This window comes from Rhinolophus sinicus, chromosome 18 (genome assembly GCF_057876585.1).
Source record: "Rhinolophus sinicus isolate RSI-liver-muscle chromosome 18, RSI-T2T, whole genome shotgun sequence".
NCBI classification, from domain to species: domain Eukaryota; kingdom Metazoa; phylum Chordata; class Mammalia; order Chiroptera; family Rhinolophidae; genus Rhinolophus; species Rhinolophus sinicus.
Genome location: NC_142518.1, coordinates 73,070,705 through 73,084,923, shown reverse-complemented (window position 1 = coordinate 73,084,923; position 14,219 = coordinate 73,070,705). Strand labels below are relative to the sequence as shown.

General features: G+C 46.1%; 1 protein-coding gene across 3 annotated transcripts in view; it reads left to right on the top strand.

Annotated features, from left to right (window-relative positions):
• TSC22D3 (TSC22 domain family member 3) overlaps positions 1 to 1,636 on the top strand; it is a 60,251-nt gene extending 58,615 nt beyond the window's left edge. For 2 of the 3 annotated variants that reach the window (XM_019715202.3, XM_019715204.2), the window contains exon 4: positions 105 to 1,636. In XM_019715202.3, coding sequence (XP_019570761.1) covers positions 105 to 335 — 231 coding nt within the window. In that variant the 3' untranslated portion in view covers positions 336 to 1,636. The remainder of the gene's footprint in view (positions 1 to 104) is intronic. The other variant, XR_012493558.2, reaches the window with a different exon arrangement.
• The last annotated feature ends 12,583 nt before the right edge of the window (positions 1,637 to 14,219 follow it).

The window sequence follows — 14,219 nt, the reverse complement described above, 5'->3', positions numbered from 1 at the left end:
TCGGTGGCATGAGGGACAGCCCAGGCACCTGGACGGCGAGGTGAAAGGGCTGCGGAGGTACCGTGCCGGCTCACGAATGTCTTCGTTGTCATTTCTTCTGACAGGATCTGGTGAAGAATCATCTGATGTACGCTGTGAGAGAGGAGGTGGAGATCCTGAAGGAGCAGATCCGAGAGCTGGTGGAGAAGAACTCCCAGCTAGAGCGTGAGAACACCCTCCTGAAGACCCTGGCGAGCCCAGAGCAGCTGGAGAAGTTCCAGTCCCGGCTGAGCCCTGAAGAGCCGGCTCCCGAAACCCCACAATCGCCTGAGGCCCCTGGTGGTTCTGCGGTGTAAGTGGCTCTGTCCTCAGGGTGGGCAGAGCCACTAAACTTGTTCTACCTAGTTCTTTCCAGTTTGTTTTTGGCTCCCCAAGCATCATCTCACGTGGAGAACTTTACACCTAGCATAGCTGGTGCCAAGAGATGTCCCAAGGACATGGCCACCTGGGTCCACTCCAGTGACAGACCCCTGACAAAGAGCAGGTCTTTGAAGGCTGAGTTGCATGGGGCTTCGTCACCCCAAGCCAGTGAGCCTCTAATGCCACCGCGCCCTGGGGGCTCCCAGGGCCCAGGCAACTTAGCTGCTACTGGCAAAGGAGAAAGGTAGTTTGAGATGTGATGCCAGTTTGCTCCAGAAAGCATAAGGGGTTCTGCTTTTCATTTCCATGGACATCTTCAACAGCTTCACCTAACAACTGTTCCTATGAAGAAGCCACTTGTGTTTTAAGCAGAGGCAACCTCTCTTGTCTCCCCTGCCTCGCCAAGGCAGTGCCACAGATGGGAGAGATTGAGCCAAATCAGCCTTCTGTTGGTTCATACGGTATAATGCATGGCTTTGTGCACAGCCCAGTGTGGGATTACGGCTTTGGGATGACTGCTTACAAAGTTCTGTTTGGTTAGTAATGGCATAGGTTTTCTATATAGCCATACATGCGTATATATACACCCATAGGGCTAGATCTATATCTTTAGTGTAGCGATGTATTCATATACACATACACCTACATGTTGAAGGGCCTAACCAGCTTTGGGAGTATTGACCGGTCCCTTATCTCTTAAGGCTAATTCTTTGACTGTGTTCGTTTACCAAATTGATCGAGTTTGTCCTCTAGGTTAGGTAAGACTAAAGAGTAAAGGCAGGGAGGGGGCCAGCCTCTGAATGCAGCCATGGATGCCTTGCTGCTGCAGCCCTTGCCCCACCTGCCCCCTGAAAACATGTGAGGTCCTCTTTTGAATGCCAAACCCACCATTCACTGGTGCTGACTACATAGAATGGGGTTGAGAGATCAGCTGGGACTTCACATTGTCATTCGAAAACTTTATTTTTAAAATGTTTGTGGAAAACTTTCGAGTGAAGAGAACGATTGGCTTCCTGGTGTCCTTTTGTGGACAAGGGAAGGACAAGAGAATGGCTTTGACCCGACGGTGCCTGGGCGATGTGCTCAGGGAGCTTGTCTGAGAGGGGTTCTGAGGCAGTGAACACTTTCCACTTTCTGACACCTTATCCTGACGTATGTCTCCAGGATTTGGATTTGGATTTTTCAGTTGTAGCTTGAAGTTTCAATAAACTTTGCTCTTTTTTTTTCTAAAAATAAACCTGTTGTCTGACTGAGTATAAATGGAGTGGGTGGTAAAGGCCCCTTGCACGGTTGGGAGCACTGTTTCCTGACTCACTGACCACTCGGCAGCAACCCCTCAGGGGCAGGCCTGTGCCACCTCCCTGATCTTCTGTAACCGTCACAGTACCCCCACTTGTACGAGTGAGGAAACAGAGTCAGTTTAAGTCACTTGTCCAAAGTCACACAGCCATTAGGGCAAATTGGACTCAACCGTACTTCCATCCCTCTCTGTCACACCCCTGCTTTCATATGACGTGTTCAGAGTGAGTGGCAAGGTGACTTATAACACACAACCTCAGCTTGAGGGGCTGACATGGGAGGAAGTCTACCCCAAGAAGTCCCAAAAGAAAAGGGCAGGGTATACGTGTGAGGGAGCAAGAAGAGAAGAAGCAGATAAGCACGAGTCGGCCTCTTTCTGCTTCGAAAATCATCATTGGGATCACGTAGTACACTTGCCTTAATACCAATCCACACGGGACCCTCGACCTTGGCAAAGGATTAAAAGGACGTTAGTGAGAAAAGGACGCAAAGTGTATGCGGTGGCCAAAACCCCATCTCTCTCCTCTGAGGAAAGTTGCTCTCAGTCCCTGCTGTTCCACTTGTCACTGCTGGAAGTTCGCTCACAAAACCCAGCAGTCGTGTGGGCAAGACCAACTGTAAGGATCCTGACTTTAGCTTCCTTTCTCTGCCTCTCTGGTGTTCGTCCTCACCCATCACCCTTTCAAAGCCCCGTGTCCTCTGGCAGCCGGAGTCCTGCCATTTCTCTCATTGGCTGTCGATGAGCATTCGGTGTCTACCACACCCTAACCCGGAGCCACCCTGGACCCTTAGCTGTGTTCTAGGCCCACTGTGTTCCCAGTGGAGGTTAGCACACCTGTGAGTGACCTGTTCGATCTCAGCTTCCCATAGCATATATACCTATTCTTTTGCCCCTTGCAATTGAACAGAACACCTGGACTTTCGTGAACCACAAACCTCAGATACCAGGGGGTCTTGGCGCCATCCTTTGCGCCAATGATGGCCTAAGTATATTCAAAATGTCATGCTTCCTCTACTGTAAAGCTCATACATGTTGGCCTGTTCTTTTCTAATCAGCAAAACTCTTCTTCAGAGTGTTGCAAACCCCTGCTTAGTGGCCTCTCAAATCCCAATTTCCCACCCACTCCTAACCTCCCTTCTCATGATGCCAAGTTCATTGTCTACATCTGCCAATTTTGTCATGGTGTCCAGATTTCACACCTACTGAACGGATGCCAACTTTGGACCAGTCAGCCACCCCTGACGTGGACGGGCTATCCTCAGTCCCCACTTAACTCCCAAACACTCCCCCTTTCAAGATGAGCTGAGGGACTTTTTCAGTCTTCAGCTCTTCTATAGACTCCTCACATGTGATTTTCAGCCAAACAAGAGCTAACAGATGCAAAAAGGAAGCTCAGAAGATGGCCCAGCAAACACACAGCCCTCTCTGGTGATCCACGTCTTCCCTACAAGAAAGGGGAAAAAGACTTGCCCAGTCACATAGTGGGAAAGAGAGAACAGCTTTGTTTCCTAGGCAACCCCAACTAAACAGAGACAAACACTGCCACTTCGGTGGCCACAGCGGTTGCTAGAGCAGATAAGAGGAACTTCTGTGGCTGTTTGTTAGTCACATAAAGGAACAGCTCGTTGTTGTCATCCCACAGAAAAACAACTAGGGGTGGGTAAAGGCAGAAGAACACATTGCTCCTGGAAAGATCTTCCCAGGCTTTAGGGTTCTGGCCTCGGCTGGTCCAGCTGGAGCTGGAACAAGGAAAAGAAAAAGAGAAACAGCAGCAATAATGCTCCCTCTCCCTGTCTCCGCCTATTTATTATCTCATCTGATCCTCACAGCAGCCCTCCCCCCCCCCCGCCGCATGTTGACAAGAATCACAAGGGCACACCTCCATGTCTCCTCATGAATACAGAACATTCTGTTTCTTGCCCTTAGAAAAAGAGGCAGTTATGATTTACCTCCATTTGACAGACAAGAAAACTAAGAGCCAGAGAGCTCAGTGCTACTCCCACAGCGCCCACATATCCCATAGTGCAGCGGTTCCCAGCCTGTGTGACCACACGGGCCCACTTTAAATATGAAAAAATATCATCAGACCTCCCCTAACCCGATAGTAGCTGAACTTTTAGCATTCACTGCCAGAGAGCACATAATGACAAACTGACCGAGTTCAGTGGGCGCTTTTAAAGGAATGTATTGTGTTTGCCACAAAAGCACACAGGTGGATTTGAAAAGTAGAACAGAAATGTGGGTGGTAGATGATTTACAGACAAGGACTGCTGGGGTGCAAGGTGCAAGGCTCTCAGGCTGGGAACTGTCACCAGGGAAGGTGCTCCCTACTGCGCTCTGGAAGGAACCCAGAGAGTAAGCAGGTGAGGAAGCGGGGCCATTGGAACTTGGTGTGTAGGGAGAAGGACTCTAGAAAGACCATAGGAAAGAAGGTGCACAACCCACTGTCCCTTAGGGTGTTTTGAAATTGTCCCAACATCATCCTACTTATCCTGGAAAAATCTTGCTTTCAAATCTCCCCTCCTCTCCTCCTTGTAGGTTAGGAATTAATGGACACAACTAGAGCTTTGTGGACAGCCCAGTTCTTCAGGTTGTCTCATGCAGAGAAGCTCATTGGGACTAAAATACTTAACACGTAACCACATCCCCTAGATCGCACAAGGTTTGACAGAGAACTCCATCAGTGAGCTATTCCAAACAGAAGTGGCTTCCAGGGAGGAGCTGGCTGGAAGGGGCCATCTTAACAATAATTAATAATAATAGCTAACACTTACATGGCACTTGGTGTCATAGACTGTTCTAAACCCTTTTACGTCTATTGATTCTTTTCATCTTCTCCACAAACCCATGAGGATGTACCATTAAGATCCCCATTTTACAGATGAGAAAATGACAACACTAAGGCACACAGAAGTGAAGCAACTTGCCCAAGTCATGCAGCTAGTGAATGGCTCAGCCGGGGCTTGGGGGCGTGGGGGAGACAATTCATTCAGAAAAAGGATGGAGAATCCCAACAGTTTTCATGATTCCCCTGTGTAACCAGAAGTATTCCAAGGGTGGGGTGTGGAGGGTGGAAAGGAGACCACCCCAAACTAGCAGAGGGGCTAACATAAGATTTAAAATGGCCAATGAGCCTGGAGGGATGGAAGTAAAGAAGGAAGGAGGAAAGGGGAAGAATGGGAGGCTAACTTGGCTGGCTCCCAGCCAAATGAAGTGAGATAGGATCTAATAAGTCTGAGGGAGCCACAGTAGGCTTCTGAGCAGGGAAATGATGTGATGCCAAAGATATTTGCAGAAGATGGGTCCTGGCAGCTGTAGAGGATGGAGCAGAGAAAGGCTAGCTGAAGGCAGGCCAGCTGTTGCTGTAATCCAGGTGTGAGGAGATGAGAGCCAGCCGGAACAGGGAGAAGGGTCGTGGAAAGGAGACAAAGGGACAAAGCCAAAAGGACACCGAAAGGCAGTATTTCTCCGAGTGTGGTCTGTGTCAGTCTGTATCAGGTTTGTTGGGAAGTTTGTTTAAATTCAGATTCCAGGCCCCAGTCCCAGACTAGAGGGGAGTGGCACTCAGGCAAGCTTCCCTGCTGATGCTGGAGGTATATGAAAGTTTGAGGAACTTCCACTAAGTCAAAAATCAGCATGACCTGGTAACAAAGTGAGCTGGGGAGGAGAAAGCAAAGTATCCATGAGTTGAGGATGACTTGAAAGTTTTTTCAATGCGTGTTTTTTTAATTGTGGTGAAATAATGTTTCATCTTAACCATTTTTAAGTGTGCAGTCCAGTAGCATTGACCACATTCACACTGTTGTACAACTATCACCACCATCCATCTCCAGAACTTTTTCATCTTCCCAAACTGAAACGCTGCCCCCATTAAACACCAACTCCCTATTCCCACCTCCCCCCAGCCTCTGGGGCCGTGAAAGGTTGAGTCTGGAGGATTGGGAGAATACAGAAGTACTGAAGGAACCAGATGTAGAAAAAGGCTGCCGATTTTCAGAAAAGAAAATGAATTCCAATTTTGATTTCCATCTGAGCTAAGCATATTTACATAAGCACATTTACATATTTATCTCCGAACCAGCTGCAGAAATAAGTGTGAAGTCCAGGGCTAGAGCACCAGATGCTGGAGCGTCTGCGTGTCACAGGAGCTGAAGTGACATGAGAAGATACGGGCCCCAGGAAGTGGGTGTAGAAGGAGGACGAGCAGCCGCCCGGAGCCTGAGCCTCGCGAGGCCACCCACAGTAAGGCCACTTGAGGGAGGAGGAAAGGCCAGCTGCGGAGGTGTCGGAGACAGACATAGGAAAATCCTAGCTGACGATTGTGACCGCCTCTCCATTTTTATCTTTTTGTCTATTCTTTTTGGCATTTCCCCTTCCTAGTCCTTACCACAAGCCCCACTGTTGTATAAAATTAAACTGGTCCCTAAAGGTCACTTTGAGGAAGACTGAGGCAGCTGAGGTGTTCTAGGAAGAGGAGTCAGGAGTCGTGGGGTGTGGTCCTTGTCGTTGGCTAACAAGCTATATGACCTTGGGCAAGTCATCAGTGTCTCTAGACCTGAGTGTTGCAATTTGCAAAATAAAGCGGTTACCTAGGATCGTTTCTAAGCCCGGTGCTTAGTAAGTACCCAGGCCTGGAAGAGCCCTGCACCTGTGAGCCTTGTACACATTACCTCTTTGCTGGAGCCCTCAGTTTCCCTTCCAGCCCCCAGCCCCCTTTATCCTCATATCGAGGGCTTACCAAGTTGCTGAAGAAACAGCCACTTTTAAAGACCAACACATGCTGAGCGCCACAACACCTCATGTAATTTCATAGAGGCAGGAATCACCTACAGCCTTATTTCCCCGCCTTTATCATTTTGTGAACCACTTCTGGTTGCAGAGGGAACAGACTCGCCTTTGAAAGACTTGAGACTGATGTATATAAATGGAGAGGGAAGGAAAGGAATGAAAAAGGGCTGACTCGGAGGGAGTGGTCAGGGGAAGACAAGAACTAGAAGAGGAGGAACGTGAGCAGAAAAGACGGCCCCAGCCCAGTGGACTTTCCTCAGCTGACTCCTCCGTTGTTTTGTTGTTCTACCGGTGAACTTCCGGTTGCCACGACCTAAGAGAAAACAGGACAAATTCTCCACCACAGACTGCTCCATGGGTTCTGAACTGTCCCACACATCCCTGCTTTGCTGTCCATTGCAATACAGAACTCAGTCATTCAGGTGCAAAACTAACCTAACCATCGTGCAGAAGCAGCTTCAGGCACAAATGATACCTTATTCCAGGGAGTTAAGTCACACTTGGGATCAGAGAACAGAGTAATATGCCTTTAGGGCCAAATGGGGCTCTTGAAATTAACTGTCCCAGTCTCCTCACTGAGTCTTAGCGAGAGAAACAGGCTTGTCCTAGCCACGCACGCAGTCAGCAGCAGGGCCAGGACGAGCCCTCATGTTACACATGAGCCTCTTTCTCTAAGCCTCAGTGTCCCCATCTGTAAAACAAGAGCAGTGGTTTTCATCCTTGGTTGTGTGTTGGAACCACCTGGAGATCATTTAATGCAGTACTGATGCCTGAAGCCCACCCCCAGAAATGCTGCCAAAATGGGTCTGGGCTTGTAACCTGGGTATAGGCATTTTTAAGCTCCCTGGTTAATTCCTGTGAAGACTGTCTCAACTTTGACATCCAGATACACTCATTCAACAAACATTGGCACCTACTGTGCACCAGGCCCTCTGCTGGGCACAGACCAGGTCAGACAGGGGTTCTGTGCTCCTGGAGCTCATTTTATGGTTCCAGAAGAGAGAGCTACTCATAGTAAGCTGCTCGCAGTAGCAGGCCTGTTTACAGACAACTCTGCTCCTCTTTCTCCAAGCAGCTCTGTGATTCATGAAAGCGATACTCCTGTCTCCTGCCTGACTCATGTCTATGTCTCTCTGATTGATTCTGATTTCAGGCAGAAGACAACAGGTGCTATAGATTAGCCTCCTCAAACTCGAAAGCGTGCTGTTGGGGATGGTGGATAGTATACAAATAATCCTAATTTTCATAATTTTCAGTCACCTTTGCGGGTTTCTCCTCCTTTAACTGCTGGAGTGCCTCTGGACTCAACTCTACCCCTCTACAGTCTTTCTCTCTGATGGATTCCATCTATTCCAAGGCCTTAAGCAACATGAAATTTATATTTCCAGTCCTAAGCATTCCCCGGAGCTCTGGACTCAAATACTCAACTGTCTCTGCGACAGCTCCATTTGCGTGTTTCACCAGTACGTCAGTATATACGTGATCAAAGTCAAAGTCTTGCCTCCCACCTCCCCCAGTGTATCTCACCTCAGTGGAAGGCACCATCATCTATCTACACAGCTGTTCAAACCAGAACCCTTGATTCCTCCCTCCCCGTTGGCTCCCACAGCCAATCCATTGCCCAGTGTGGTCCATTCGATCTCCAAGACACACCTCGAGTCCCTGCTTTAAAGCCCCGTGGCCACTACCTGGTCTAAACTACCCTCCTCTCTCACATGGAGACAAAGCCTCACACTTTGGTCTCCCTGCTTGCACACTGGTCCTTGTCCAATCCCACACAGCAGCCAGACTGACTTTCTTAATGCAAAATCAGATCCTGGTGTCCCCATGCTTCAAGCTTATCAAAGGCTTATCACTGCACTTAGAATAAAGTCCAAACTCCTTCCTACAGCCTACAGATGCCTACGTGATGTGGCCTCTGATGACCTCTCCAGGCTTTTCACACATCACACCCCCCCTTACCCAGCTCCAGCCCCACTGAGCTTCTTTCATTCCTTAAATACATCTCAGAGCCTTTGTGCATGTGGTTCCCTCAGTCCAGAATGCTCCCACCATTTTCATGGCTGTTTGTTCCCATCCTTTAGCTAACTCCCTTCCTCTGAGAGGCTTTCAACCATACCGTTGTCTAAAGAAGTTTCCCCCATTACTGTTTCTCTCCTTGCACTTATCCCAGATTGTAAAGACCGGTTCACATATTTTTGTTTGTTGTGTCTGCCTCACTGCACCAGAAGCTCCCGGAGAGCAGGACGCTACCTGTTCTCCTCACCACTATATCCTCAGAGCTGAACACAGTACCTGTCACAGGCTGATCAGGAAACAAATGCACGCAAGTTTCAGATGTGGTGGAAGAAATTTTGTGGATGAGTACGAGGGGAGAGCTTTCCCAGTCTTTCAAATCACACAAGTAAACTGGCCTGTTAATTACGTCAGTTACGAAAGCAACAAACTGTTTATTCTTTCAACAGTTTTTAATTGAGCCTGTTCTATTTGTCAGGCACCAGGCGAGGCACTGAGGATACTGTGGCAAATCTGAGATGTGGTGCAGGTTCTCATGGGCTTTACTGTGAAGGGAAACTGCAGACAGCCTAGAGGCATTCCCATGGTTCTTTCCTAAGGAAATTCCAATCAAAGCAGGCAGTATAGGGTTGATAGGGTGACTCTATAAAGTCACCAGACACCCAAACTTCTTCCAAGTTGCTGACCCACCATATTTAGCAAGTTGCCTCATTGTCCATGATGGTTGCTAAAGCTCCAGCCATTGTATCCACAATCCAGACAGTAGAAAGGAGGAAGGGGAAGAAAAATCACTCCTTCTTATTGACGAAGCTTCCCATAAATACTGCACAACACTTCTGCTTACATCTCATTGGCTAGAATGTAGTCTGGTCACTCCTCCTAAGGGCAGCTTTCTTTAACTGGGTATATTGCTATTCCCAAACAAATTCAAGTTTCTGTTTTTAAGGAAGAGAACAATGGATGTTGGAGTAAGTAACCAGCATTTATTCCTCAGGTATTTGGCTATATTGAGAGATGAGAAGAAGAAAAAAGGAAGAGGGCATAGAAAAGGCCATCATAAAAGGGTCTATGACCACTGCCTACTCCAGTGGGCTAGAGCTGGCTGTAAGGTGTGACCATGTGCTCTAGGAACAGAGCAAGCCAGAGTAGACCCTTGCGGGGAGGGGGTGTCTCTACTGCTATAGAACTGTTTTTCCACAATTTCCCTGCCAAGGGGTTCTTAGGAGGTAACCCAAGAAGCCTCTCAACAGAAAGATTCCAGAAACTGGGAGTTCAGACTATCCTCTTAAATGTATGTATGGAGTCAAAAGGGAAAGTGATCCCTAAAACAGGAAGCCCCAGGCCAAAATCTGGGGCTCCAATATCCAGTCAAAATTCCAGAGAAGACCATTTTAAAAGGAGCATCAGCACAGAATCTTCAATTCTTGGGGCTGAAAGAGGCCTTGCACATCATCAAATCCGGCCTTATCCCGCCAATCACCACTGTCTTCCACCCTTCAACCTTACATTCAAGACAGGCAGGCTGCATTGAAGAGATGTTAATCTGAGGGGGTTATTTTCTATGAGAATGTACCTTTTTGCAGAGCCAAAACATTTTTGTGGGTAAAAATGACCCAATAACACCCAGTTCCCCTGCTTCTGGGCAGGGCCCGTTCTAATGCCAGGCTGAGCTATGGAAGTTTGTCACGTGACCCTGCCCATCCAGGGAGCAGAAATTCCTCAGGCAGAACACAACTCCTGCCCCTCCCACAAATGCTGAACATTCTGTTTTTTTGCCCTTAGGAAGAAACTGGTAAATAACTGCACGCTCTTCTCCCAGTTGCACACCCCCTTCTTGGCAAAACCAAGAAATTGGGTCACATGACCTAAGTCTATGTGATTTTGAAGGGCTCAACATCAAGCTTCCAATTGTTGTCAGACACACTTGTTGGAGCACAGCCTGTGTTCTGGCTGACACACAGGGAAGCTGCTGAGTTCCAAAGTTCGGCAAGTTGTTTTCCCATACACGTCTGATCATCTTAACCCATGTGACCTATTTGCGTTCCTCTCCTAGAGAGGCATTAAGCTCTCTTAAGAGTACATAAAACTAGCCCAGACAGGCACCCTCATCAGGGTATGGAAAAGGGAAAGTTCCCAGAAATGCCTGCCATCTGATTACCAAGGTACATGCCCTCCTTTTGTAGATTCAGTCATTCAGTCGTCCGTTCATTCATTCAACAAGTATTAGTAGAGAACCTATTTTGTGCCAGGCTCTCTGACTGATGAGATTTCTGATCTCATGGAGCGTACATTCCAGTAGAGACAGACAATAAGTAACCAAACAAGAACCGCATCAGATAGTGAGGAAGAAGAGGCTGGAAGAGAGGAAGGGACTTGCCCAAGATCACACAACCTAGATCTTCTGACTCCCAGTACCCCCATTTTTTCATTAAATGCACATTGAGTGTTGATCACCCACCATGTGCCAGGCACAGTACTAGGCACTACGAATATACTCGTAAAATGAATAAGACAGACAAAATTCCTGTCTCACAGAGATGACAGGATAATCAGGGAGACAAGATATAAATAAACATATAGAAAAAACCATAGAGACTTGTGGTTTCCAGTTTGGCATACGAGGAGCTTAGAAGTCTCCACTCCATTGAACAACAATTAAAAAGCTTAGATCCATAACAGAAGTGAAGTCACAGGGCAAAATGCTACCCCCTAAATTGGAGAGACAGAGAAGGAGATACAAAGAATCACAACTTAGAGCAGAAACCCAGGAGCAGAAGAAACCTCTGTGAGAACTAGTACCGGGGTAGGAAAACCTGAATTGTCATTGAAGAATTTCTAGTGGCTCAGTGTGGACAAACCTGAGATTTAAAAACTCCAGGAGACCACCCAGCTTTTGTGAATATTATCTCCAGGAGCTCAACCAGGTCTTCAGAGTGAATATTGGGAAAAACTCTTTGTGCTTCTCGCAGGGAAAGATGAAAAGTAATTATTTTGAAATGCACCAGAACATTCTATTCTTCTTAAAAAGTCCTGCCCTCTGGAGAAACCGATTTACCAGCACCTAACCTTCTGGGGTTTTAGCAGAGCCTAATTCACCTGGGGGAAGGAAATATTTGACTCTAGCTGGCGCTAGCCTTCCACATGGGGGAAGGGAAATACCCAACTGCAGCCTACTCTAGCCACTCTTATGGGGGGGAAACTGAGAAACACTGGTGATGTTCACAGTTCAGGGGCACAGCATCGCAGAAGACTGAGACTTAATCAAAGGATTATAGAATGCTCCTCCTCTCCCATGCCTCACCACCACATTACTAAAGGCCTGTTTACTGCAGTTCCTTTTACCCAGTATGTCATATTCACCTTTCAACAAAAAAATTATAAAACATGCTAAAAGGCAAAAACAAAAACTAAAAACACACAGTTTGAGACTGAATAAGCATCAGAACCAGACTCAGATGTGGCAGGAAGGTTGGAATTACCAGACCAGGGATTTTTTAAAACTATGATTGCTATGCTAAGAGCTTTAATGGATAAAGTAGACAACATGCAAGAACAGGCAGATAATGTAAACAGAGAGATGGCAAGTCTAAGAAGGTATCAAAAAGAAAGACTAGAGATCAAACATGCTAATAGAAATGAAGAACACCTTTAATGGGCTTATTAGTAGACAAAACATAGCTGAGGAAAGACTCTCTGAGCTTGAAGATATGACAATAGAAACTTCCAAAACTGAAAAGCAAAAACAAACAAACAAAACTGAAAAAAAAAAGAGTATCCAAGAACTGTGGGAAAACTACAAAAGGTGTAACATATATGTGATGGGAATACCAGAAAGAAAGAGAAGGAGAGAGAGGAAGGGAGAGAAGGAGGGAGGGAGGAAGGGAGGGAGGGAGGGAGGGAGGGAGGGAGAGAGAGAGAGAGAGAGAGAGAGAGAGAGAGAGAGAGAGAGAGAGAGAGAGAGGAAAGAGGAGGAAGAGGAGGAGAAATGTTTGAGCCAATATGATTGAGAATTTCCCCAAATTAATGTCAGATATGAAACTACAGATCCAGGAACCTCAGAGAACACCAAGTAAGATAAATGCCAAAGAAACTACTCATGGGCATATCATGTTCAAACTTCAAAAAAACAAAGATAAAGAAAACTATCTTAAAAGAAGCTAGAAGAAAAAACATCTTACCTATAGAGGAGCAAAAATAAGTATTTCATCCAACTTCTCTTCAGAAACCATGCATGTGAGAAGAAAATGGAGTGAAACATTTAGAAAAAAAAAGACACCAACATAGAATTCTGTACCCTGAAAAATTATCCTCAAAGGTGAAGGAGAAATAAAGACTTTCTCAGACAAACAAAAATTGAGGAAATTCGCTGCCAGTAAACCTACCTTGTAAAAAATGTTAAAAGAAATTCTTTAGTGACAAGGAAAATGATTTAGGTCAGAAACTGAGATCTACGTGAAGAAAAGAAGAACATAGGAGAATTAATATATTAATGTAAATTAAAATTTTTATTTTTCTTATTCTTAATTGATTAACAGATAATAGTTTGTTCAAAATAATAATAGTACTAATGCATTTGAATATGTTTGCTTATGTATAAGTGAAATGAAAGATAGCAATTATACTTGGATTACTTGTAAATATATATATTGCAAACTCTAGGACAATCACTAAAAACAGCCGGGAAAAGAAGTATGATTGATATACTAAGAAAGGAGAGAAAATTAATCATATGTAATGCTCAAAACCACAAAAGGCAGAAAAAGTGTGAAAGACAAAAAGAAGAACAAGAGCCACAAATAGAAAACAGTAATGAATATGGTAGACATTAATCCAACTAAATCAATAACCACTTTAAACATCAATAGCCTAAACACACTAATTGAAAGACAGAGATTGTCAGAGAGGATCAAAAAAACAAGACCCAACTATATGCTGTCTACAAGAAATTCACTTTAAATATAAAGACACATATAAATTAAAAGTAAAGGGATAGGGCCAGCCTGGTGGCTCAGGTGGTTGGAGCGCCGTGCTCCTAACGCCGAGGTTGCCTGTTCGATTCCCACATGGGCCAGTGAGCTGCGCCCTCTACAGCTAAGATTGTGAACAACAGCTCTCCCTGGAGCTGGGCTGCCGTGGGCAGCCGGAGGTTGGTGTGAGCTGCCGTGGGCTGCCTCGGGCTACCATGTGCCGCCATGAGTGGCCGGCAGCCATCGTGAGTGGTTGACAGCCAGCAAGAGCTGCTGTGAGTTGCCATGAGCTGCTGTGAGTGGCCGACCGGTGACTGGTTACAGATTGCCTCAGCCGGGGGCAGCGCAACGCTCATAATACCAGCATGGGCCAGGGAGCTGTGTCCTACACAACTAGACTGAGAAACACCGGCTTGAACTGGAGTGTGTGTGTGTGTGGGGGGGGAAGGCGGAAGAAGGGGAAAAAAAATAAAGGCATAGAGAGAGATATACCATGCTAACACTAATCAACATAATGTGGAAGTAGGTACTGTCTTTTGCCATGTTTAATGCACACATTTTTGCCCAAATTTGGGAGGGAAAAATAAGGATGCACATTATACATGGGTAGTACTAATTTTGTATCTACATGAATGTTTTTAATTGTTTTATTTATGCTTATGAGTTAAAAGTTTAACTGTAGAAATCAATAACGATAACCACATGAAAAATAATACCCTGGAGTATGATAATCGGTTTTGTTGAACTTA